The sequence below is a fragment of the Pocillopora damicornis genome, chromosome 1 (assembly GCF_964200805.1).
Source record: "Pocillopora damicornis chromosome 1, jaPocDami1.2, whole genome shotgun sequence".
NCBI lineage: Eukaryota > Metazoa > Cnidaria > Anthozoa > Scleractinia > Pocilloporidae > Pocillopora > Pocillopora damicornis.
Window position 1 is genome coordinate 10560105 of NC_142670.1, and position 27352 is coordinate 10587456.

General features: G+C 37.9%; 3 protein-coding genes and 1 long non-coding RNA gene across 12 annotated transcripts in view; all 4 read left to right on the top strand.

Annotated features, from left to right (window-relative positions):
- Positions 1-4487, top strand: LOC149051911 (uncharacterized). The gene is made up of 3 exons (XM_089204251.1): positions 1-158; positions 2872-3134; positions 3999-4487. Exons 1-3 carry the CDS (start codon positions 86-88, stop codon positions 4122-4124), a joined length of 462 nt encoding a protein of 153 aa, XP_089060377.1. The 5' UTR covers positions 1-85; the 3' UTR covers positions 4125-4487.
- LOC149051912 (uncharacterized) overlaps positions 4442-27352 on the top strand; it is a 154286-nt gene continuing 131375 nt past the window's right edge. The window contains exons 1-5 of the mRNA XM_089179969.1: positions 4442-4649; positions 4995-5120; positions 5395-5535; positions 5799-5924; positions 6154-6279. Of these exons, the coding sequence (XP_089036095.1) occupies positions 4442-4649; positions 4995-5120; positions 5395-5535; positions 5799-5924; positions 6154-6279 (727 nt within the window). The remainder of the gene's footprint in view (positions 4650-4994; positions 5121-5394; positions 5536-5798; positions 5925-6153; positions 6280-27352) is intronic.
- Positions 6536-10713, top strand: LOC149051913 (uncharacterized). Its single transcript, XM_089200120.1, has 3 exons — positions 6536-6667; positions 7724-7868; positions 8274-10713. Exons 1-3 carry the CDS (start codon positions 6536-6538, stop codon positions 8867-8869), a joined length of 873 nt encoding a protein of 290 aa, XP_089056246.1. The 3' UTR covers positions 8870-10713.
- LOC149051914 (uncharacterized) lies at positions 19338-25451 on the top strand. 9 transcript variants are annotated; one of them, XR_016186521.1, is made up of 6 exons: positions 19338-19813; positions 21401-21520; positions 21691-21726; positions 22863-22930; positions 24930-24989; positions 25155-25451. It is a non-coding gene; the product is annotated as an uncharacterized LOC149051914 (long non-coding RNA). The 9 variants fall into 9 exon arrangements; XR_016186512.1 differs by having other exon boundaries at positions 19576-19813; positions 21401-21726; XR_016186504.1 differs by having other exon boundaries at positions 19576-19813; positions 21401-21726; positions 22866-22930; positions 25155-25450.

The following is a 27352-nucleotide window of genomic DNA, read 5'->3' on the forward strand; positions in this document are numbered from 1 at the left end:
GTCAACAAACTGCTGTTAAGCTTCTCGATTTGCTCAACAGCCACAAAACATCGATAGGATTTCTTTTCGGCTGGTTTTTGAGGACATGGGAGTTTTTCTCCACTTTTTCTTTGTCTCTGTGGCTCTCCCTCACAGACAAGTCCTATCCTGCCCAAATGGTAGGTTTCAAATCTTGCATTTGTTGATACGAAACTTTCAATTTCCCCATCTGAAAATTTCAGTCATGTAGAGGCCTAATAAACAAAATGGCTAGAAAACTCATCATCCGATTCAATGTATTGTTATCTTTTATTCGTTCAAAAATATTTTAAATTCTTTTTCGCTACATCGGAACGTATGTTTGCAAAGGTTTTTTTAAGTTATGACTGAAAAATGTTCGCAATTTCTTAGCTAATAAAATGTTTCGCTGCTTATAGTCTTGAATTCTTTTGAAACACTAATAAAAATAAACTAAAGTTTTATCAAGGTTATCTAAAATTAATGACAAGATTTTCGCAAGAAAGATCCTGTAGTTATAAAAAACCGTGCACTCAAGGAAAGACAAATTGATGAATTAACTAGTTGGAAATGAAATGTTTTTCACTCCCTCAGTTTTACATTCTCATGTGGAATAAGAATCATTCTTGGGGACATAATTATTCGCTGGTGTCATATTTAGTTGACATAATTTTTTTTTATTCAAGAAAACTTTTGTAGAAAAAATTTCTACCTTGAAAATATAATGCAGACGGGTGCTAAACATAGACCAAAACGTTGTTTTGTAACTTTTAGAACCCGGAATTCGATGCATATTTTCCTCCTTATAGCACCCCTGCTGTGTTTTGAATTGTGCGATATTTGAAGCCTGATGAGTAAGTTTTTCATAGCCAATAAAAACAGAAAGAAAATTGTTTAAATGCAGGGAAAGAAATTATGTTTTCAATGATGCGAACGGAGTACTGACTACGGGCACATTAAACTTCTCACTTGACAGGTGGCTAACAGATAGATGTTATGGATGCGTAACCATTTTTATAGTGATATTACTTAACAACTCTCTATTAGTATATTTTCATAATTCAATAAAATCGATGCACGATGAAGCGAAGAGATCTTAAACTTCAATAGCGGTTTAGCAAGGGTCTGTTTAATTATTTATTCAACACGTGCACGTTTTATTGAAAACAAGTTTAATTGATTCGAATGAGGAAAAAACAAAACAGAACAAAAACAAAATAAATATCACACTATAAACGCAATCATGGTTTGTGCTTAGCCTGTGTATATCGTGAAATGGATGCACGAGCGAAGTTTGCAGAGCACGAAAGAAATTAGTTGCTTAAGGTGAAGCCAAGGACAATTTGAACTTCTCGAGTGATCTCTAAACTTCTTGTGTGGATCCATAACATGAAATGCATTCGCTAAGAGCACGAACCAATTATTTTATAACGTAACGGATATAGCTTGTGCACGAAGATAAATTCCTAGTACAATTCAGTGGGGTTTACCCCGTAATCGCTTTCTACGCGAAATCTAACAATAAAAGGCAAGGCGAAAACTACGAATAAATATTTAGAGACCAAAGCTTAATTCAAAGAAGAGCTAAATTTGCTGCGTAGAAGCGGAAAAAAAAGAATTCCTTGCATTTGTGAGACCCGCGTAGTCAATTCAGCATGCTGAATTCGTTTTTTTTTTTCTATTAGAATCAACAGCCGGAATGTGTCGCTTTGTGTTGAAAATTTGAAAACTCGGAAAACTGTCAGTTTTGAAACAATATCTTCTATTCAACAACGCTTTTGGGACTTGTCAACTCGAAGAATACCTATTGTTCTAAAAAAGAGTTTCGAAAGTCGCAAAGTCTTATTTGAGGTCAAAAAGCTCAGTTTCCTTCTTCACGGCCATAACTCGTACAACGTTTGGGAATGAAAAACCGTCAATTGCAAAGGTATTTTCGTGAATTGACGGAGCTCAAGAATTTTTGTCCTTTTTTGTCTTTCTTTTTTTTTAATAAGTATTATCTAGCATTTTTACTATTGTTCTGTCACGCGTGTCACGCGTCTAGCGTTACCACACAGTTTAGCATTGTAGCAAGGTATCATGGTATTGATTTTCCATGTGATTTAGGGATTGTCATTGTATTGTCGTGCTCGCTGGTGAAAACCCTTTCTCGTTTCACCGCGAAAATTTACTTCGAATAAATCTGGTTACACTGACTGATCAAGGATTTACGTCTCTTTTGTTACGGTGAGCAAACTTATGGATCAGGGTCCAAAGGATCAGAACAACTATAATTCATTTTGAGCTTCAAAAGGTGTATCTCAATCGAAATGGAACAGAAAAAAACAGTCTTGAGAATTTTTAAAACCACTCGAAGAGAGTAGACTGGAACTTACTTGCTGAAGTGAATCGCAAACCTTGCGTTATGTATGCACCGCCATGCCTACGTCGACGGAAACTATGATGGCTCATTAGGTGTTTGGTAGGACTTGCAAATGCGCGTTTGGTTATAACAACTTTGATCATAAATCGTGATTTGAAATAATGTACAAAAGTTGGAAGTTCATGATTGAAACGTCTTACCTGTATCATAACATAAAACATAAATTGCAGTTTTCTGAGGACGAATTTTTCATCGGAGTTTAGGTTCATCAATGTTGCACTCCGCAACTTTTGGAGGTCACAATATCCTCTTCTAGCAATCTTCCAGGCTCGAAAATATCTTATCCGATGGTACTGTAAATACAACTTGAACTCCGGTAACTTAGTGAATATGTCATAATTATTGTTATGTGTACCACGTGCATCGAAGAGGAAAACTAAAAACACCTGAGATATATCCTCAGGATTGATGACCCATTTCACTTTTTAACTCTTACTGATTTGAATTTTTAGATCAATGCCGTATATTGGCATTTCCATCTACTTTGTTCTTTGTGGGAGAACGTCTCATTAACCACACCACAGCAAACATCAGTGTGATTGACAGGGACACGTGTGAATATCGTTGCTACTTGGACCACAACTGCGTCAGTGTTAACTTTCATTTTGGAGAAAACGGAGCAGAAGCACACAACTGTGAACTGAATAACTCAACGAGTAAAGAGTATGATAAGGATCTGGTGAAAGCAGCAAACTATGTTTACCACGGAACCAAGGTACCAGTCGTTAAAGGTCAATTGCACTACTCTCTCTCTGTTTTCAATTTATCTTAGCTAATATTCATGTCTGAAAAACGCCTTTATCCATCATTTGTAATCTTTACACAAATTTAAGACAAGTGCTGATGTCATTAAGGATCTTTTGTAGATAAGCACTAACGAAAAACAAAAATCCTTCGAGTGCCTTGAGGACACCTAACTCTATTAACAAAAGCAAGTAATATTTCTTAGTCATTTCAGATCGTTGGTTACCGGCCTTGAGTAAATAATTGATCGTTGTTTTTCTTGCAATGAAGGAAGCACAACTACGAAACACTTCATTCATCTTAAATATTTTTCCGGGCAAGAATAACTGGAATGGCCTTTCGAATGCATTTCTGCAAAAGGTAGCTAAATTCAATTGGGTTTTAGGCTTGAATTGGGTTTAATAATCGAAATGATTAGATACATCTCATGGCTGAAGAGTGCGTACGACTATGGATATAACGATACAGTTGAGCTATGGGCGGGGTTACTGTGCGCTGTTCTTGAGAAAGACAATTTACTCTATAATAGCCTGTTTACAGACGACCTTTCCCGATTTTTCTGAGTGATGGGAGTGACTTACACGGGCTACATTTGAAATTCCTTTCTCCACCAAATTGTTCTCAGGTTCTCGGCGAAATTTCTAAGATGGCTGTCAAGATATTAGACAGTTACTCGTGACATCCCATCCTGGGGAGCGATAATTCTTCTTCTCACCTCATGCTGAAAATGTGGTATATTTAGTTCTCGAAGTTTTGTAATGTGTCTTATACAGAATTTCTCTTTTAACGCCCGTGACGAGTTTTCTTTTTGTTTTTGTTTTTATTGTTTTTGAAGAATTTTTGCGCTCAAGCTCCATGTAAAAATTACGGCACCTGCCAGTCGGGATTTACAAGAAAACGATATCGATGTTTATGTGCGTCAGGATTCACTGGCCACGACTGTGAGGAAGGTGACGCTTAAAATGATAGAAATGAATTTTGCTTTTAATTTTAACGCAGTGGTCTATTTCTTCAGAGGGTTCAAGATTTAGAATCGGTTGTACTTGTGACACATATTTAATAAGACCCATTATGGGGGGAAAGAAGTATGGGGGCGCAATTTCGGATTTCATGCTCTTTTTCTCAACTCTGAGTATTGTGTCTTGTTTAGGATGAACAGGAAAGAACTTGAACCACCTCCACTAAGTGCTGCATTCATTTTCTGTTTCAAAGACTATCCTGCCTCTTTCAAGTTGCAGTCTCGCCCCAGCCTATGATAGGCATTCTACGCCGGGAAAAATGGGGCGAAGAATTTTCCTCTCCGTAGCAGCTCCTCACTCAAAACTGCTGGCAAATAGCGTAACACATCATATAATTTCAATCATCGACGAGTGTGTTCTAAATTTTCACAAGTGTAGCGAGAATGCCAGTTCCACCAATACCGAGGGATCTGACAAGTGCTCTTGCAATCCTGAATTCAGCGGGAATGGCGTTAAGGATAATAACTGTTAGATAAATATCAATAAGTTTCTAGAATGCTAAGTCATGCTTGCATGCATGCCATGGAACTTTCTAGAACATTCTATTATGTCACGTAGTCATGATGTAATACTACCAAAATAGTTGTGTTGTGAGCTCCATGGATGTTCTAGAATACTTTGTAAATGTTTATAAGGATTCATTCGTGTCATAATGATAGTTGCCGCTGTCGAGAGTTACCAAGTTATTGTGGAAGATTGTTTATTTTGAGGAACTTTGGAAACAACTGTGATATAGACTGTAGTGGGCTTAAGTGAGGTATGTTAACATCGTGTATCACGAATTTTTGTATACACTATTGGGTTCATTTCAGACCTCGGCGGAGATGCTGAGAATACCTCCAACAGTAGCAATGAAAACGCTATTTGCGAAAATTCCGGTGGATCCTCGAAGTGTATATGTAAACCTGGATTCAGAGGGGATGGACACAATTGTACAGGTAATAAATTTTTTTCAGGCCATATCAGTCATAAATGAAGGCAGTACAAATAATGACCTGATATTCTTGTTGTTATGACAATAAAAGAACCCTAAAAATCTTAGCAGAAGTCGCGTTTGATAATCCAGATAATACTTCACTCTTTTTATTCCATAGGATATACAATTATTATCGGTTAAACTTGATCAGCAGGCGTTTTTTTTTTCATTATTTTTTTTAATATATGTATATTTTTCATTCTCTCCCTACAATCATGATGGCACATATCATTGAGTTGACTTCATTGCAGACATTGATGAGTGTGCTCAGAATACCCACAACTGCAGTAGGGACAATGCCACTTGTACAAATACAGAGGGATTGTTCAACTGCTCTTGTGATCCTGGATTCAACGGGGATGGATACAACTGTGCAGGTGTGAGAATTTTTTAAAGTATGATTACTTTCCCGTTTCAGTAAGTAAAACATACATAGCCTGACCTTCCTGTCCACAAAAAAATTTTTAAAGAGCCCTATTCTTTTTGGTTTCTTCTAAGACAACATTTGATAAACCTAATTAAAACTTATGTTTTTCAATTTTTTTTACTGATTAAGTTGTCTTTACTGCAACTTTTACATTGTATATTGAAGCCTCCTTACTTGTATGAGATTGGGTACAATCGGTTCATTTCATTGCAGAGATCGATGAATGCGCTACAACTACCCACAACTGCAGCAGGGACAATGCGACTTGTACAAATACCAAGGGATCGTTCAAGTGCTCTTGTAGTCCTGGATTCACCGGAGATGGACACAACTGTAAAGGTGATGAAAATTATCAAACCGTGGTGTTCTGTAGCATAAGCACATAAAACTTTCAGATCTGCTGACATAAAATACGACATATACGATGAGCTGAGATTCTAGACACTGGATTAACAGGCGTAACTGTCATTACCACAATGCAAATTGGAGACCTACCCCAGCCCCAATTCTTCTTCAGCCCGGTTACTCATTATCATGATCACGGTACGTTATGTTGATCTCGTTTTAGACATCGATGAATGTGCTGGAGATACCCATAACTGTAGCAGGAACAGTGCTACATGCGCAAATACCGAGGGATCGTTCAACTGCTCCTGTAAGCAGGGGTTCACTAGAAATGGACACAAATGCGAAGGTAGAATTCTCGAAACATCGTACTATCTAGCAATTCATTGTATGTGGGAGTCTTTTCAAAGCTCCATCAATTTTTATCGGCTTGCTTCTTTGCTTGTTTCCACTGACAGATAGCCTGGCACACGCTCTTTTAGACGTAAGACAAGGTCAAATTATTGGGTTTCTTCGATAGTAACATCGGTTCTTTGATCGAAATTGTAATTTACTTTTACCCACCGCTTTGCCTGGATTAACTTTCGCAATCATTATCACTCAAGATGAATATAGTCTCGGGGATAAAAGTCATAGGAGAAAGTTCGTATTTGTTCCTTGAGGGCGCAAATCGAACATTGTTTATTGGACGACTGACTGATTTCGATGTCGATTTGAAAGTTGTCTACCAAATCGAGGTATGTCTGTGGGAAAAATTAGCCAGGGTTAACTTTTGGATAGCCTCCGTTCGTGTCAAGGTTTCTTAAAGGATCCTAGTCAACCACGCCTCTGTCTTTGTTTACATACAGGCAACTGCTGAGAAAATCGTTCATATTCATATTACATTCAATTGCTGGCCCGTCAACACTTTTTACCAGGCATAGAGAAAGGATTCGCGCAAGGAGAAGCGTTTTGCAACTTAAGAACAAATCCGACGCGCTCCACATTTAATTAAAACATAAAAAAAGACACCTGAAAAAGTTCTGGAAATATATATATCTGGAGTTAACCGCTCCAGCAGAGAAAGGTCACCCAAAAACAAAGGAAATAGCACAGAGAAGAAAATATTGCCTTACTCAACCACAGAAACATATATGAGGAAATGGCCCTTTATTTAAACCAACGCACTTTTTCTCAAAGGAGAGTCATTAAATTATATCTAATCAGAACTAATCTGTGAAGACAGAAGTTTAAAAAGGCTCGGTAGGAGTATCACAAGTCGAGCAGGCTTCTCGATACTTCAAGTTTTAACAGTTCACTTGCCTCTTTACCTGCTCCTTGCTCGAAGCATATCCACGCTTCAATGCAGTACAACCTCTGAAAATTTGCTTAAACTTAGACCCTCGATTTCAGGACCAACCTTGTTGTCATTCCACAGGTTGAATTTTTTTGGTATGTTTAGTGGCTTTAGCTCTGCCATGTGAAAAAATGCGAGATGTCATTGAAGGTCCTGGTTACAAACCAAGATTTTTCGAGAAAATTACAAGAAACCACTAAAATAACTACCCAGAATAAACCACTGATAATTTCAGAAGACTGCTACGACAATTTAAGATCTCAGCACACTCAAATCGCTCAGATGCACTCGGATAATAGACCACAATGGAAATTTCACGAGTTCAGATGACATAGAAAGTGGCGAACTAAGCACGCAATGACTAGTGGTTGTTAGGTTCCTTTGAGACCAATCCGTTATAGATTAGAGTCCCACCCCACAGCTCCATAGTTATTTCCAATTACTGTCATGGTTACAGACTATTAAATTCATTTTAGACATCGATGAGTGTGCTGAAGATTCCCACAGCTGTAACAAGGACAATGTCATATGTTCAAATACTGAGGGATCGTTCAAATGCTCTTGTGAGTCGGGATTCATTTGGAATGGACATAGCTGCCGAGGTAAAATCCTATACGACGAACACTAAAAATTAGGGGCAGCATTTTATCTTTGGTCTGCAGCTCTCAGTAGTAGCTCTTGATGCTTTGCGAGAGTTTCCTGGAATTGTTTCCCTCCCCTTTCTCCTTTTCCTTGTAATTCGGTATTGGAATCTTCAGAGACGTAATCATTGGTCTTTAGCAGTGAAGCGCGCCTGCCTTTCCAATTTCCAATTTCTGAGATCAAATTCCTCGTTCAAAGTTTAAACGGCCTGAATTGACAGGCAGCGTACCCGCGTGAGCCCGAAAGGCGCTTTGAGTGTTCAAAAAGTTGAGTGGTAAGAATTTGAAAGTCGTGAGAACTTTCAACGGGACGATATGGAAAGGAATCAAAAGAAACCTTAATCAGACAATTAACACAAAACTAAGGTTACCTTCTACATAACCTAGCATTCCATGCTGTATTTACAAACCTTGGTGGAAGTGGAAGTCATGGTCCCATAACATTAAATAACGCTTACGCAAGAAAGGATCATGACAGACAAGTAACGATAATTGCCGGTATTCAACACTGGACCGTGCTGTACACTGGTCACTACAGAATAGAAGCTATAGGAGCGGCGGGAGGGTGTGATGATGATTGGCCCCCTCACAGTCCTCAGTGCAGAAGCGGAGGGACAAGAATGATAGGAGAATTCCGCTTGAATATGAAAGAAGTCATACAAGTGCTTGTTGGCCAGAGAGGAGGGAGAAAACAAGGAGCATGGAGTCCAGGAGGCGGTGGAGGTACATTTGTAGTGAGGGGAGATTCCACACCATTGATAATAGCCGGAGGTGGAGGAGGCGTGCCAAGAGATGAGAATAGACATGAAAAATGCAATGCCAACACAGACACAACAGGGAATGCTGGTTATACATCATGGCCAGGGGGAAGCAATGGAACTGGTGCTTCTGAAATTGCTATTGTGTACTCAGGTAAGGGTAAAGTTTGGTTACCCATATCACTTATCGAAAAAGCCCTCTGAAATATTTCCTCGTCAGTTTCCGCCGTCAAAAGCTATGAAAAGATAATCAATATAGGTTATTATGAAAATGAATAAAAAACTGATGAATTTAGAAAATAGTATGTAAACACAGTCATGATGTCACGCTTTTTGTGCTTTGCGACACATTTGAAAACATTTCAAACTCAAAGCTTTTGCAATACTTGCAAAGCAATTTTAAGCACCAATAAGAAATTTTTAGAAATTGCCAAGTTTTGATTTGGGGTGCAGCTATCCCTTACCCTCTGAGCCCGAGGAAAAAAAAAAAAGAGAAAGAAGAATTTCGGCGCTGTAACTGCCTTGGTGATTATAAGCTGGACGACCTCGACGAGGGAGCTCATGCAAAGAGCCCAGAATTTTTCATACAGTGCAACGGCCCAGCCGTATTGACTGAGCGATAGCGAAGTCAATACGGCAAGGCCTCAGTTTGAAATCTTCATATAACAACGTTAACCTCACTCTCATTTATCTAGATGTTATTATCCACCTTCGAGAGGCCGAAGGGAAAAAATCACACGACAAGAGTTCAATTTTTCAACTGTTTTCCGATATATCAACAAAAATAGTTCTAGTTCTAGTTATAGTTATAGCAGGTAATTCAGTGTTCACAACACTAAATTGTTGTTAACACTAAATTACCTGCTATACTCTCCCTCCGACGCAGCACCACAGTTTCTTTAGAAACTTACCCCTTTCTTCATAGTTATAGGTATAGTTATGTTTGTTTCTTTGAACTATACGCTAAAACAATCATTCATCCCAGTATTGGTTTGTGGCTCAGAAAATGTCCACCACCATTCACCTCCACTTTAGTGAAATATCATTAAAATTGATAAATAATTTCTAAAATCTACTGCTGACTTATCAAAGACCAATATGGAAACAAATGTTTTTAGTCTCCAATGAAGTGTATTTCGGAAATTAAATGCTGATTAGAGCAACAAGAGTCTTTGCAACAGGAGACTTTGTAAAAAAAAAAACTGTAAATGGGTCTAGGCTTGACAGAAATATGCTCCTATATATCATTTGAAGCTTAATCCACGAATAAACCTAAAAGCAATCCACGTTAGTTTAAAATATCTCCGAAATTAAACAGGTAACTAGTGCAAATTTTAAAGTATAACTGGTGAGGTTTTGCAAAACTTGGGTGCCCTACAAAAACAAGTCTAGGGGCCGAACTTCGCATATGCGGAATCTTTCACAAAGAAGAGTTAGGTAATCTGCAATACAAAGCATTACAATGATTCATTTGGTTGGTGGCAAATATGAGAATGAGAGTCTTCGTTAAATCTCCTCTAAATTATTTCCTAATTTCACCGTTGTGAGGTACTTAGTAAACATGCTGCTTTGCAAATCTGTTTATCTATTTGAGCGTAGACATAATCATTCCAGACAATAGGAACCAAGATTCAGGGCGACTTTCAACGCAATAAAGGGACATGGGGTGGATACGAGCTTTAAGAAAGATGTGAATGATGCATACGAGTATAAAAGAGATAAGCTTGTTTGCTAGTCAAATATACAATATAATCAAAATATAGTCAAAATGTACACGAATAACTTCCCTGGCATTGTTTGGCTGATAGGTCATGAAAAGCATGTCACTTGAGAACAAAGCGAACAATCAGAATAACGTTCACGAGAAACCCAAATGACAACAGAAAAAGGAGATGGCCCAATTGCGTGCTCGATACAAGTACTGAGATAGACTTACCATAATTATTTTTTATTTCTTTTTTTTTATTTCGCTTTAGATGTTGGAGGTGGCGGAGGTTGATTTTACTCCAGTGGTGCAGGAAACGGAGATAGCGGTGGTAAGGGCTTTCTTAAGGGTGGATCGGGCGGACGAGGTTCGTCCAGTTTTCTAATGGGGGGGTTTGGTGGATTTGGTGGTGGGGGTGGTGGAACCCGGTCACGTTTTGGGGGTGGGGGAGGTGGTGGAGGTTACTCTGGTGGGAGTGGTGGAAAGGCTTCCTGCGGGGGTGGGGGGGGATCTTATAATGTCGGGAGAAATCAACAAAATAACTTGCATAACCGGACATCTTCTAGTCATGGTTTGGTAGATATTACGTTTTTGGGGAATCATTGAACAAAATGCAAGCATAAGCCAATCGATACTTTTATTCAAATATCCTTCTACAATTGACGTATTACATTACTTAAATCACTTATGTGGTAAAGCACATCTCCACAGCTGCCTTTTGACCTTTAGGTATAGTTGGTTGGTCCCATTTAATTTCTCAAAGGAGAAGTATGCTCCAGAATCCACGGAACTGTTATCACCACCATTGTTTGACATGTTCTGACATTTCAGAGAGTAACCATATTTTTCGAAAATGGTGTTCAAATGCATAAAGAATTCCATTTTCATGAAAGACTAGGTAATTTAGCCACGCATTAACCTGCATACTTTTCCTTGAGCTTGTTAATGGTATGGCAGTTGAAAAACTCGTTCATTTCAAAAAAGTACTTTTCACATAATAAATTTGTATTTCCTTAAGGACAAGATTTTAGGCGTAAGTAGGTGAAATGATCTGGGAGAGTAGGTGGAATTATTTGGGGCAACGGATAGTAATACAAACCAGAACGCCTCGTGCGATATGAAGTAACAAATAAGTAATTTAGGAGAAAACAAAATTGCAAGGAACCCGATAAATCTCCTTGAGGATCTTTAGAAGTCAACTTATTCGGACAGAGTTGGCTGTGTAATAAACATTTTTCCGATCAGTTCGTCATTACTAGGATAGTACTAGGTTAAGCTCTTAAAACAAATTGAAGTACCTCTTAAAAAAATGTATATATCTCATTACTTTATATTGTTCGGCTTCTTGTTTCTATCATTATCCACTTTGGCTATTTGCATTCTTTAAAACTGTTATCGAGTATCTAAGATATTATTTACTGTTTCGGGTGTGAGTAAGCATGAACCTTTTTCGGCGGCAGTAGTGGTCGTACATTCACCATGTTTCCGACCAATGTGATAAGACTATATAAAGAGAATTTCAATGTTTTCGGTAAGGTCAAACACTTAAGAGAAATTGAGGTAACTCCATAGTTTGGCAGTGTTTTGCTACAATGCTGTACATCGACCATTTGAGCTAATTTAAAAAGACTATTTGATATACAATATATCACTGTTGTAGTTGCGATCAAGTATAATTATAATGGATATTGATGTTAACTGATTTCATCGGTCGCTCGACTGATTAAAGTGACTCAGAATGGTTTATAAACGACCAAATCAGACTCATTAAGATTAAGATGATTGGCCCAAACTGGTTATGTAGTGGCCATTTGTACAATATTATATTGATGTACCTGTAGTTTCAATTATACAAGCAGTTAGAGTAAAATGTTGTGATTAATAAAACAATATCACAAGTCAAAATGTTGTGAGTAATAAAGTATTATCACAAGTCTGAACATCATTGGACAATAGAGATTGAGTCACAGTTTTCATTCTAGCTTGATATTATTAAAAATGTAATGTGCTACCGTTTTTTGCAAAGGGGTAGTAATGGCATTAAGATTTTGTCACTCGTAATTAAAATACTGCAAATTTCTCTCAAGTTAACACTTATTGACAGACGAGTTTGTGTGATGACTACTTTTAGGGTCAGTAATGTAAATTATGTCGTCATTTGAGCATAAACAAGATGCCCTTCGTTTCTTTTTAGGATGACGTACGTTGTAATAAAACATGTTTGTCAACTACGTTTTGTTATAAATTTAATTTCGTCCTCATTCATCTAGCAATTCTAAAACTGATGCTCGAGAAACATGATGCTACAACTTACAAAAACTGTTTTTTCCCGATGTTTCCAACTTTTGTCGTTTCTAGCATTCAAAGTTCTACTCTGTCGATGTGTTGGGTTATGACACAAAAAAGTTCGTCCCCCTTCCCCACCAGATTGCCCCATCAAATAAAAAAAAATTCACCAGTTTGCTAGTTTACCATTTCAACCCCTTTCCCTCTTACAAAAGTTTTTTTTCTTACGAAATCCTAATAACTTCTACAAACATGCAAATTTCGAGCTCCCACTAGACTGCTTGAATTTGCTGGTATACCAAGTGGCTTTAAACTCCGGCTTTGATGAACATCAAGCGTATTTAAAATTACTCAAATAGTCGATGATATGCCGGAAATAAGGAACTAGAGGGAATTGCGGTGCATGATTTTAGTCGATAATAATTGTCGAGAGAGATTGACCGCGTGTTTGGTGTAATGCAGAACTTATGATTATTGTGACGTCTGCTGCATAACAACCCTTTACACCCTAAAATCAGGATGCATATTCCCCATACTGACCTCTATGCATTTCTTGTAGTACTTAGGGAGAGTTTGTCTAACAATCAAGAGCTTGTTGAGTTCGTGACTGATCATTTTCTTCATTTCATGACCTTAATGTTTGATTCAGACGCTTATCACTGTTAGGGGTCAAAGGGTAAACGCCCAACAAGAGGTCGGAAATGAGAGATCCTTCCACTTCCCAACAGATTAGTTAACTTAAAAATGTACTCTGAACAATAAATGTCCCGGGCGCTTAGTTAATGAATTATTCAATGGTTAGATTTTTACTCAACTTAAAGCAACAAGCAATAACACTCTTCCTCTAGACACCCCCAAACCAAGAGATTATAAACTCTCTCGGCAAAACCTAAAACAAAACAACTTTTGTGTGCGTCCGAAAAAATTATCAGTCGCCTTCCGCTTTTAGGGAGATATCTAGGAAAGTAGAGTAGTCTTCTTTTAATACCTTATATCTAATGCATTGGCAACATGTTTTTCTCTGGTAAATTATCTTGATCGCTGCGCAAGTAAGTTTATCATGTGTTCCTCAACATGAGTAAGTTTATCACGTGTTACTCAACATGAGTAAGTTTACCACGTGTTCCTCAACATGAGTAAGTTTATCACGTGTTCCTCAACATGAGTAAGTTTATCACGTGTTCCTCAACATGAGTAAGTTTATCACGTGTTCCTCAACATGAGTAAGTTTATCACGTGTTCCTCAACATGAGTAAGTTTATCACGTGTTCCTCAACATGAGTAAGTTTATCATGTGTTCCTCAACATGAGTAAGTTAAACATGTGTTCCTCAACATGAGTAAGTTTATCACGTGTTCCTCAACATGAGTAAGTTTATCACGTGTTCCTCAACATGAGTAAGTTTATCGGGATCACTCACGGTTTCTGGGAAACCACTCGATTTTAAATCGTCACGATTTATAAGTCACTCGATAAACGATTTTCAACGAGACTCGTTTGTTCGAGAATAGAGACTCGGGACTCGTTTGTCGAAACGAGACTCGTTCGTCGAAACGAGACTCGTTAGTCGAAACGAGACTCGTTTGTCGAAACGAGACTCGTTTGTCGAAACGAGACTCGTTTGTCGAAACGAGGCTTGATTAAAAAAATAGCTACACGGAGTAACACTCTGGTATTTGCTTCCTCTTGCGTAGACCTTAGCTTCCTTGTTGTTGTTCCGATCTAAGAGACTTCATAGCATCGATCCTCGGCTGTTACAAAGATTTTCTTTCCAGCGAGTCTTTCTGTATCTCATTTTCGTACTATTCTGAGAGGAATTAGGAGCAACTTATTCTTAGAAGTAGAAAGGAATTCCGCCACTGTAATGTTTTGTTGTCTACCCTGATGTTTCTGAATCCATGAACGCTTTCTGAGCCTCTCTGCTCTATCTCTCTCAGCATTCTTTACTGAGCTATCTCGTTTAACATCAAAGACTACGCCAATACACTAGTTTTCTATTACTTCATGCAAAACTATTGACATCATTCTATCGGCCACCTCTGCAAATGTTTTTTGGTCGCCTCGTATCTCCTGAACCATTGTTATTCCGTCAATAGTTCGTGCACTCCGCACTCGCAACGAAGAAACGCCATGTACTTGTCAAAAAGATGGACAGAATTGACACTACAAGCACTGGTCATATACTTCTGGAACAACCTTTTGCAGATATCATCATACAAATCACCAATCTCACCAAATAAGCCATCAACGATACTCTTGGACTGCTTATAATTCTCTTCTATCCAGGGCCTAAATCCTCGCCACGCCAGTCTCATAGGGGCTTCATGCACGAGTTTGTGGAGTCTAACACAACTATTTAACCTGCGTCCTTGTAGAACTTCTGCAACAGAACCTTCTGTTATCACACCAGACTCTACAAACAGGTCCTGCAAGCCAGTATCTTTGAAGCGCTTGCCAGTGATGGACAACATGGCGCATGTTGTGTGGAATACTTCCATTTTCATCACCATATCTTTAAATTTCGCGCTTTGTTTCCATTGTCTCTCGCTTGCCTTTGCATACAGTGTTTAGTCAAAGACGACGACGATGTTCTTTAACTTGAGCGTATTCTTTTTCTTGAGGGACTGCACTAGAACCTCGTGAAGAGTAGCCATTTCAGTAGCAGGTACATCGATATTCGGGAGATATCTGATGACATCCAGTGAGACTTGAACCTTATTACGGACAGAAATGTTAAATCCAGTCTAGCCATTGACTTTTTGGCTACCCCGCCAGAAAGATTTTCCTCCAATCTATTGATATTGTCCCACGCGAGTGTTGTGTTGATATATGGCTTGATAGTTTCAGGCAAAGGAACGATCCCATACCCACATCGGTGTGGCATCTGGATAAGTTGAACATTGTTTGGCATACGGTAACAGCATTTGCTTGAGTAGTTTTTGTAGTCCTGGAGTAACTCCGTAAATGATGTCCTGGCCAAAAGAATCAACAAAGCGCGGAGGTGATCGGGATATTCTGCTGGGATATGTGTGTTCCCAGTTAAGAGAGTGTATAGAAACGCATCTAGTTCTAGTTTGACTGCACTTTCACATAGCTCAACATGTTTCGGAGGCCATGATATCGTACTAATATTTGGGAGAAGTGCATCACGGAAGTACAGGCCAGCTTGCTGAATTTCCTTGATTTGAGATGCACAGATTTTGGGGTAGAACAAAAGCTTTCTATTATCCAGGAGATCTTCAAATTGCAATAAGTCACCCAATTCTGTTTCCAACTTTCTCCAAAAATTTTCAGTGTGGATTTGAGTATTTCATTAGCGTACATTGATCGCATGTAAGACGTCAACTTCTTTTAAATAAAATCGTAAAATTGTGGCTTTTAGCCGAAAATTATTTTGAAATCATGTTTTATGTTGAAGATACTGATTTATCTTCTTTAAAGAAAAAACGAAGAAGTCATTTGAAATAATCGTTTTATTGTCAGCCTCGTTTCCACGTTGAAGCAGCATCTTTTTCAATAAAGAAGTACGCAAGAAAATGGCGAGAGTTACTCTTTCACGGTTGCTATCGAGTGAATTTGATAAGTCTTTCACATAATCTTTCATCAGGTAACACTCGCATTTTCTACCCCTGAGAGGTAATGAGAACCTTCTCTGGCCCATGGACTATTCTTGTTGCGTGCACAACACGCGTGCTATGGTGTATTTCAATCGAAGGATTTCACACTGAACATGATTCAATTTGCTAAATCAAGCTAGCGATTTTTTTTTTCGGATAAAAGACAAATATGGAAGGTTCACATTCTGAAATTTTTAAGCTGATGTTGTTTCAAGATTTTGATTTTGCTTCACTAAAAAGAATGAAGTAAAAATGGCAATTCTTTCATTCTGTAACAACTTTGAGCTCAAGTCGTATTTTTTAGAAATTGCCTTTAGTCAGTAAAATGATGTTCATCTTACAATTGGAGTGTTCAACACAACGGATGATAGTCATGAGTTTTTTTTTTTCCAGCACTGGGTACTCATCATTTAACCACATATCACACACACTGGAGGCACTTGACTTCATCTTCTTTAGAAACAGGCACAGTCACAGTGGCCATGGCATCAAGCAAGTCAGGAGCTCTTCCTTCCATTTCTTTAATAAGCTGCTCCAAGTGAAATCTTCAAGGGAAGACTAAAGTGGTACTATTCCTTGTTACATGTATGACATAGAGGCTAGCAGTTCCAGGCTTCTGCACACTTTTCATCAATCTCCTCTAAAAACTGTAATCTGACACAAGGTAGCAACATGATAGTCTTTACTGCTGCAGCTGGAATGCTTGTCTGCGATGCAAGCCATAGCTTATATACTTCATCCTTTTTTTTAAATTTAGCATTTGCATGTTCCGTCAACTAAATATAAAACAGAACGTAACTTTCCTAATATTGGTAACTATTTTCACTTTGAGTGAAACTCTCTAGAATGTTTTTAATCATGGTAAGTTGGACAAAAATTTCGACATGGAATTTTGAATGACGCACAAGTATAATGTGGTTGTGAAAAAAAAATGTTAATCACAAAACAAGCTGTAAATGTAATATTGTTAAAAGACAAAATTGACTTTCTAGCAAGAATTTTCATTATAGGTGTTTTTCGACTTATTTAAACGTTGAAAATGGAAATGATATATTACCATAAGCCAGCCAGTAAAAATTATAATAAGCCTGTTGATCATCATAGGTGTTTTTTGACTTATTTAAACGTTGAAAACGGAAATGATATATTACCATAAGCCAGTCAGTAAAAATTATAATAAGCCAGTTGATCATTTCTTATTCCTTTTGGCGGTCTTATGTTAACACGTTCGACACCTCTTTTTCTTAGAGGTGACCTGGGGTGTAAACATGTAGTACTTTTCATACGCCCTTTCTTCTCTGAATTTTCTGTTTATTCTGTCGTTATGTAGCAGTCTTCGAGGACTATTTTCTCTTAGGGTATCTCCTCGACTATGATTTGAATTATGTTAGTAGGTTAATTATAATTTTTATATTGTCAATCTTGTTTCTGTTTTGCCCGAACTTGACTGTATGACTGAGAAATTTAAGGTAATATAATCAGGAGACTTATACAAATAGCACTTAGCTCTCTTGGAGGCGGTACCTTGGGTACGCCCTTTCTTCTCTGAATTTTCTGTTTTTTCTTCGAGGAATTATAATTTTTACATTGTCAACCTTGTTTCTGTTTTGCCCGAACTTGACTGTATGACTAAGAAATTTAAGGTAGAAAATCATTTGTACAGCGTAAACATCTGGAAGGTACCTACTTAGTATGCGTACTCCGCTCTGCGTAGCTTGACGTAATTCGCTAGTGTAAAAGCATGACGAAGGTCAGAGATTGACAGCTCATTAAGGGTCACCTTTATAAGCGGTGACCCACACTTTCCTCCAGAGATCAGAGCTAGTCCCCGCTGTATGAACTTGTGTAATAAAAGAGAATTAAAGACAGAGTCAAGTGAACAGATCGAGTGTTATAGTTTTAAATCTGACAATATGTAAAACCTCCATACTAAAGGACCTCAGGATTTCTATGGCCAGCCTTCCCAAGTATTTCAATCCCTATTGATTCCTTGGTTGTCTCTTCAAAATCTTAAAACTGTAGACTTTCCGGGTTCGGAGAAGGTGGCTATAGGAAAAGCATAATCGTGCCGCTTTCAGTCCATACATTCAATCGATTTCTTGTAGCTGTATAGAAAAGTTGCGGTTTTGGATCAATGATAATCTTATTTGTATTTTAAGGAACATAAAAGATATTCTTTTAAATTATAAAATAATACATTAACAAGAGAAGACTGCTGCGCCCACTTTGAAATTAAAGTTCTCGGCCAATTTAAGTAAAGGTATAGGCGGTAAAAAGGGACAATTTAATGTATCACAAGCTGAGATTCATATATAAATATGAAAGGAAAACCTCTGTTTTAACATCTGAAGTGTCTTCTCGGAGTACCTTAGACGTGGGTATAATGGATTTTTAGAACGGTGTACTTGCTGCAAAGCAGATAGTGAAACTGTGGCCTGAGAAGGGCTTTGAATGGCGACAGACCTCATTTCCGTGTTTTCAAATACAGAACCCTTTCTTCGCGATCTTCTTTGCATGTCAAGGAAAACTTCTCGATTTCTTCTTTGATATTGAATACAAGATTGTAGCGAGCATGCCCGACAATTTTTTTTTTAATTTTTTATTTTATGCTATTCTGATATCGTACTTTTCTACAATTACATATCCGATCGCTTGCACGGCCTCTTCAATGCCTTCTTTTCTGCTTTTTACTCCAAACAACTTAATAAAATGATTTATTTCTACTTGTACGTCTTTGGCAGGAACAACAACAATCCATCGTTCCATGAAAAACAGCTTCTCGCCATTGCAGCATGCAGCGGCTTTGGTTGGATGTTTCCCACGCATCGACAGGAAGTTTACAATTGAAAACTTTCAGGCGAAAAAAAAAAAAAAAAAAAAAAACCCAATAGTTAAAACATCGATCGATCCCTTCTGAAAATCACACTTTCTGTGTGGAGTCCATCGTTCTTCCTATCAACCAATCAAAAAATTGATTGATTCACTCTCCCTGAGGTAATTTTTTAGCGACCATACCGCTGACAAGAAGCCAAGATAACCCTGGGTTCGAGATTGAACTATCCCATGAAAGGTCCTTGAGGTTAACAGACAATAGAGCCTTTGTCTTCAAACGAATCAGACTACAACAACAGTCAAACTTTGGTAAAAAACAGAACTTTTCCACAAACTTTGCGGGAATATCACAATTTAAATCTACTCAAACCGTTTCTTGAGTCGTTGCCATCAAGGTCGTAATTTACATCTTTGATTAACGGACCCCGCGCACGCCTTTTTTTCTCTCCGATGTATTTTTCCTTTTAATTTTGAACAAGCACAGCGTGTGCCAACTTGGTGTGACAGCTCTGAAAAGAAACCAGAGGTCCGCCTACAGCCTCAATGGCACGCGTTTGTCGAGAATGGCAGTCGTTTTGGAAGTTGCTTAACGGGAATGGAATGGAATACATCGCGTAAACAATCCATTTCTGTGACATGATGACACATCTATGCTTTTGAAATGATACCGGTTGATACTTCGTGCACAATGAAAGAGTCGAGAGCCAGGTAAGTACGTGTCTAAATTCAGCTAAATTGTACAAGTTCACAGTTCAACTTATGTTACGAGTAAGCTAGTGCCACGTAGCCCTTTTACAATATCGTACATGCCTAGCAAAGGTTTTGATTACCCTCCAATAGCAAGAAGGGTTTTGAGCGGAATTACGCGAAACAATTCCATGTTTGAATTAATTTGGCCACAGTGTTGCATTATTCAATAACTATTTCCATTCAAGCTTGTTTACTAGAGTCTTGAGATGCATCAAAATCGAACGCAGCTCCCATGAGGACTTGGGAAAGTTTTCCGTATAAAATTCCCTGTAAAATCAGTATTACTACGTTCCGAAAGTCAAGATGATCCATATCTGACTATGAACCGGGTTCGCTTGTTAACGAGAATACGGTTTTAATTTACCTTGATTTGGAACTCTGGCCTAGCTTAAACGCAGAACTTTTCTAGGACACGGAGAAGCGAATCAACTCCTTTAACCAATTGCATCAAAAGTTCGATTTTTAAATCTATCATGTTCGTTCGTTCCGAAGTTAGCCTTTTTCTTGGATTAAAAATTAAAAAGAATGTCAATAAGTAAATGCGTAACGGACGTGACCAAGCAACTATCAATACGCATTGTTTGCGGTATGATTTGGCTCCAAACTTCTTATTCAATGAGCAATTGGAAAAATAAGAAACTCTTAACGGGGTCGTGACCTTTTCTTGTTGAGTCCACAATATTAGGTCAATCTTAGCCGGTAGGGCTTGGTTAGTGCCTGTGAAAGGAGTATTCATTTGAAAAATGAGTGTGAGGGTGACACGTAATTTTTGTCAAGGCAAGAATTAAGTTCAGTGGTCTACGTATGAACGGTGAAACTACTTCAATTCAAAAATTGACCTTTTCATGTGCCAAATACTGTGTATAAGTTATTGTAATTTATTTTGATGTCCAAGAATTCTATTTGTTCTTATATAAAAACAATGGATGCAAGTTCAGAATCTCAGCCAGTGAACTTTATCGTTTTGTTAGACCCAATTGGATGGGTAAGTCAGTCTACGAAAAGTTCTAGTTAGAAAATTGTTATCGAACACTCATTTGAAAAAGTTCTGGTCAAAGAAACTGAATTTTATGTTGTGAAAGACAAATTACCAGATGAAGTAGAAGGAAAGAAACATTGAAATGTAATGCTACATTAGCCACAATGCATGGTGGTTATGATTCTGTTGGATTTTCATTCATTTATCTCATGCATTATAAGGAATTTTAAAAGAGCCAAGAAGTTTAGATATGTTCTGTATTTTCCATTTTGTATTTATTCACTCAGGAGAAAAGGCACAGAATTTTTTGAGACTTATAGTAAAACCATATTGCATAACCAAGTCATTGAGGAAAAGAGCTTGAAAGTTAGGCTTGTGGGAGAGGATTTTCAATTTAGCACACCAGCCTGGGAGAGTAAGGAGATGGCTGGGCTAAATAAAAAATGTATTACTTTCTGAAACCAGGTAATTCACCAATTCACTGAGTGCCAAAGCAATTAAATAGTGGAATTATCACAAGCTTTGGTGGAAATCTGTTAACAACTAATTTATACATTTTTAAATAGGAAGAAGACTATCTATCATGATATGGCTATCTCAGCTGATGGTAAACATTGGAATCAAGGTTAAAATTCAGAAAAGGAGTATTTATGCACCCCATCCTCAACAGCTACGAGTTATGAAAGGCAAGTAAAACAGACAGAATCAACTTATTGAAATGGTTTCCACTTGATTAAAGTTGAGGGTGATATTTAAAAAATTCTACAGCACTCAAAGGTTCCTTTTCACTCTCTTATAGACTTTTTCATGTTTCATTGGTAACAGTGTTTTGGCTAACATATTTGTTCTTTTGCAGAAATTCAAACAATTCCGCTGGAGCTTGATTGCAAAGGTTAGTATGTGTGTCCAGTAATTTGTGTCAAGAATTAAACTTGCTTATGATACTAAGACTCGTAGGGTATATTGGAATTAAATTTTCTGCAAATCCAAGGCTATCACTTGCAGAGGATTCTAGGCCTAGACTCGCTCAACATGCTTGCTCTTTGACTCTCTGAGGATACTGGTCTTGGACTCGCTGAGGACACCAGGGTTTGACTTGCTGAGGATACTGGTCTTTGACTTGCTGAGGATACTGGACTTTGACTCGCTGAGGATACTGGTCTTTGACTTGCTGAGGATACTGGACTTTGACTTGCTGAGGATACTGGGCTTTAACTCGCTGAGGATACTAGACTTTGACCTGCTGAGGATACTGGTCTTTGACTCGCTGAGGATTTCAGACTCTGACTTGCAGAGGATACTGGACTTTGACTTGCTGAGGATATTGGACTTTGACTCGCTGAGGATAATGGGCTTTGACTCAATGAGGATACTGAACTCTAAGTCTGGCTCACTGAGAATAAGTCTGGTTGACTCGCTGAGAATAGGTCTGGTTGGCTCGCTGAGAATAGGTCTGGTTGGCTCGCTGAGAAAAGGTCTGGTTGACTCACTGAGAATAGGTCTGGTTGACTTGCTGAGAATAGGTCTGGTTGGCTCGCTGGGAATATGTCTGGTTGGCTCGCTGAGAATAGGTCTGGTTGGCTCGCTGAGAAAAGGTCTGGTTGGCTCGCTGAGAACAATTCTGGTTGGCTCGCTGAGAATAGGTCTAGTTGGCTCGCTGAGAATAAGTCTAGTTGGCTCGCTGAGAATAAGTCTAGTTGGCTTGCTGAGAACATGTCTGGTTGGCTGGCTGAGAAAAAGTCTGGTTGGCTCACTGGGAATAAGTCTGGCTTAAGACTTAGGGCATTGTCTCAATCTTATTTTTCTCTACTTATCAGAGTAAAGTGCAAAGGAAGAAAATGAAATTGATTGATCATTTTAGTCAGAAGTGTTAGTTTTAAACCACAAAATATGTGAAATATTTTTGTATTGCTATAATAAAAAATTATTTTCACCAACAATTCTGAAATAGGGTTAGTTATAGTGGGAGTATGTCTTTCTGTCACGAGAAAGACATACTCCCACTTGTTTTTCCTCCTTTTTTCCTAGTAGAACTGTCTAAGGACAAGTGATGGATGTGTGCTGTGTATCAATGAAGCTGTGCATGAATAGAAGTGGTAGGTGTGAATGATTTTTGTCTCACATTTGAACTTTAAAGTAACGTCCCCCACCTTTCCTCCACAAAAAGATTACCAGAATACTAAATGCCAAGTTGTCAGCCCTGTCTCTTACAAGTTAGTTGATTTTTGGCACCTAATTTAGTTTATAATTTCCTATTCATGCCTTTTATTTCTCTTCCTTGACATGGCCATAATCACTGCCATTTCTGGGTTTAACTTGTTTATCATTCTCGACCTAGAGTTTCTCCTTGTCTGTTGGAAGTCACATCATCCATCTAAAAGGCTTTTTTTTTTTTACTGTTAAGAGTGGTTCATCTTCCTATCACCCACCCCTGTCATCTGAAATTGACTTTCTCTTAAACTTCACACCTCACTCTTTGTATTTGTTTCTCTTTCACAGTTAATGACTGGAATGGGAATTCACAGAAATGCAGTCCAATGATATTTATCATGTGTCAAATGAATCTTGAATATTAATAAAAGTCGTTCAAATATACTGGCTGACTAACCAAAATTAGTCAGGGTAGCATGGGGGAAATCTTATGGGGAGATAATAACAACCCTCTTAATGTAATTGCTGTGGCAGACCCGCTTTCGCCTATGTCAGAACAAAATTATCGTGTAGACACTAGACAAAAATACGCTTTACTGACTAAGGATGATGTGGGTCAAAGGCCAAGTATTGGCCCGTGCGAGTATCCTTTCTGTATGCATTAGTGGTAATGAAACCTCTGGCGTCCCAATTTAATGACGTATCGAGGAAGGGAAACTCGATCTGGAAAACAGGAAGAGCAATAACTGAGCCATAAAGAGCACTTAAAAGAGACGCGGCTTGCTCACACTCAAAACTCAGAAGATACACAACACGCTAATGAAACAGGACACGTTCTTGTTTGGAACCAGTACTAGTTGGAAAAATAATGAGGAGCGAAACGCACGAATGACAGTGCACCAAATCGACCAATGACGACAAACAAAGGTGTAGTAGACATGTTCGAATATAGCGGTTGATAGTCTGTTATCGCGCTCCTTGGCTGATTGATTTTGTTATTTCGTGTGCAACATGGATCTCCTCTATTTTAGTAATTTAAAGCGCGCGAACCCTTCAAGGATAATCCGATGGTTTCAAAACCGGGGATTATTGGCCAATCCATTGCACTGCGGCGTGTACAACCAAGACATGATAATGGTTCAACGAACCGATGCCCACGTGGACGGATTTCGATGGTAGGGAGGAGAATTTGTCTACTAGATTTCGCATGAAAGTAATTATAGATCAAGTGTTGAGGCCTCCAATATTTTAGTCTTCGTTTTGTAGTATTCCGGTAAAAGATTAATTTTGACGAAGTCGATGGAGACTTTTACTCGAGAGAACATTATCCTCTAAAATGCGACTAAGAAGCTCAGCAATATAACCATAATTATGGTCAGTTAAAATCAATCTTATTTAATCTCCAACTTGATATGTTTGATTTAGGAAAATAAAACAAACACACACACACAAAAGAAACAAAACGAAACGAAAACCAAAACAGCCTCAACATAAGCGCTTTAGTGATCATCTGCTCGTAATTTGTTCCTCGTGAACGACAGGCACCGCGCAGGTGGGCTACGGTTGACGCCCCGTTTTCGATTGATAAAATGTAAATTAAGTGTAGTTCGAAAGGATGTATGATTCCCTTGTCACTTCTTCATTTTCCATTTCGTTTTCCTTTTTTTTTCCCGAGACAGCTCGGATATTAACGAATCCCGGCAAATGTTTAAAACGGTCGTCTCATCTTGTCTCACCCTTTGTTTAGGAGATGCTATACTTGCAAGATTTACAAATTCTTTCTTTGCCAAGTTTGTTTCTGCATTTCTAAATATAGCAAACTTGAAATAAAGTAACAAGAAACCCCCTATAAAGTTATATTTTTCTGGACTCATAAGCATAAAGGAAATTTGCCTGTGAACTGCAACATTAAAAAAATCAAGACCTTTTTCTTTACCTTTAAAGATGACAAGGACAAGGGAGAGCACAGAGATAAGGTTGAGGAGAACAAGACTTTAAGTGAGGGTACGATTTGACAAACACAATTTATTAAGTGTCGTGGCTAGTGAATTTCTTCAGCTTTCTAATTTACTCAAAGCATTCCAAAATGGGAAATTCCACTCCCAGATGACCAATAGCAAAACCCTATAAACAACTCACCACAACAATTTCTCCTTACTATACCCACAGAACTAGAAAAGAAGAAAAAGAAGAAGACACGGAAGAGAAGAAAGAAGAAAAAATATTGCATCTCTGCAAGAAGGCAACAAAGAAACTAGTGAAAGAGTAGAAGTTGTAAATGAGAGCAACAATTAGCCTTTAGTGACAGTGCAGTGCCTTGTACTTAGCCTTAAGTTTTCTTTTCATTCCTGTCATAAAGTTTTCTTTGTAAATATGATGAGAATAAATGATATCAAGTTTTCCAACATGTATTAGTTGTTTGGTATATTTGACAACATTTTCCAGAGGCAAAGAGATCATTGAGCTATAATAAATATGCTACAGATAATAACAATTTTTGTTTTTGTCATCATGGTCATTAACCTAATATATTCCCCTCATTATTTATTTCTTAAAAACTATAACAAAATCATTTTATAAATCAAAGCTCTCTTTCTAAAACTATCCTTTTTTCTGTGTCGTGATAGAAAGATTGGTGATCCAAGACCAACCGAAGCAATCTCATCTCTGTAATAATCTGGAAAATTTTCTGAAACATTAACATGTAAGAACATTTTTTTGTAGCGAAGTTAGATTTCTCATTTTAATTTGTATTTATTTTGATTATATCCCTGAGATAAAAAGATGGTTTACGAGGAAAAACTCATTTTAAGAAAGAAATTATCATTCATGTCTTTAAGATCGAATATCCTATAAATACAGTCTTCATTAAAGAAAAAAAAAACTAAAACAGCACAGTATGATAAAATATTCCTTGCATTGACACATGAAATTTCAGGAACATTTGACCTTTATTTTTCAAAATTTATATCTTTGAGATGGTTATAATTTCTGCCATCCCTCGTTGTGGAGGAATGAAGTAACTTTAGGGAAGTGGAAGCTTTGAACTTTATTCGATACACATATTCACTGCTTTTTTCTAAGTGCTGAAATATATGCTACCAGCCATATAATAATATTGTTTAAGGCCTTCCCTACCCGTTTACCATACCAAGACATAGAAAATAGAACCTACCTTAACGTATTGTACGAATATCTCAGCGCTAACCTTCCGACCCTACAACAACCTTGGGAAAAAAATTAGACATCTACGCATGCGCCGAGAGCCGACGTTTGCCGAACGAATCTCGTTTCGTCAAACGAGTCTCGTTTCTTCAAACGAGTCTCGTTTCGTCAAATGAGTCTCGTTTCGTCAAATGAGTCTCGTTGTGTCAAACGAGTCTCGTTTCGTGAAACGAGCCTCGCTTTGACTCGTTTCGATTCTCTCGAACAAACGAGTCTCGTTGAAAATCGTTTATCGAGTGACTCATTAATCGTGACGATTAAAAATCGAGTGGTTTCCCAGAAACCGTGAGTGATCCAACATGAGTAAGTTTATCACGTGTTCCTCAACATGAGTAAGTTTATCACGTGTTCCTCAACATGAGTAAGTTTATCGTGTGTTCCTCAACATGAGTAAGTTTATCATGTGTTCCTCAACAGGAGTAAGTTTATCATGTGTTCCTTAACATGAGTAAGTTTATCACGTGTTCCTCAACATGAGTAAGTTTATCACGTGTTCCTCAACATGAGTAAGTTTATCACGTGTTCCTCAACATGAGTAAGTTTATCACGTGTTCCTCAACATGAGTAAGTTTATCATGTGTTCCTCAACATGAGTAAGTTTATCATATGTTCCTCAACATGAAGATGCAAGTCCAAGGTTCTGACAAAAAGCTGCGCACACTGAGTCCAGATTGAGTGGGATGACTTACTGAATTTATTTTGATTACTTGCTCTAAACAACTTATTTACATTATTATGAATTACCTTTACATGCCAAGGCATTAACGTTTTACCCTTCACTTCCTGTAATCTTCGAGAAGGCAATTTTGAGAATTAATGCATATTTTTTCTCCTTTTCACTTTCTCTCCTTTTTCTTTTTGTTCCTTTTTCACAATTCTCCTCATAATCAGGATTTTTAAGGCCCAAGGGACATCCACACCACGAACATGCATAATGAAGGAGAAACCTAGAACTGATAAAGAGGCATAGCATATTATGAACACCTTCACTAAGGGTGTCGATTGTCTTGATTAAGTATTATTGTTCAATTCTTTAACCGAGACGGTAAATTGACGTTAGTTATCATGCATTTGTGTTATCATCCTCATTTTGATTGGCTACGAGCACACGGCTACCAATGGAATACGTAGAAAACATGTGT

Excerpts from the sequence above, each read along its gene's own strand:
- LOC149051911 (XM_089204251.1), top strand. The coding sequence starts at position 86 with ATGGGAGTTTTTCTCCACTTTTTCTTTGTCTCTGTGGCTCTCCCTCAC. Across the intron at positions 159-2,871 it reads AGTCCTATCCTGCCCAAATG|ATCAATGCCGTATATTGGCA; the intron begins GTAGGTTTCAAA and ends TTGAATTTTTAG. Across the intron at positions 3,135-3,998 it reads ATGTTTACCACGGAACCAAG|AATTTTTGCGCTCAAGCTCC; the intron begins GTACCAGTCGTT and ends TTGTTTTTGAAG.
- LOC149051913 (XM_089200120.1), top strand. The coding sequence starts at position 6,536 with ATGAATATAGTCTCGGGGATAAAAGTCATAGGAGAAAGTTCGTATTTG. Across the intron at positions 6,668-7,723 it reads AAGTTGTCTACCAAATCGAG|ACTATTAAATTCATTTTAGA; the intron begins GTATGTCTGTGG and ends TCATGGTTACAG. Across the intron at positions 7,869-8,273 it reads GAATGGACATAGCTGCCGAG|GTTACCTTCTACATAACCTA; the intron begins GTAAAATCCTAT and ends CACAAAACTAAG.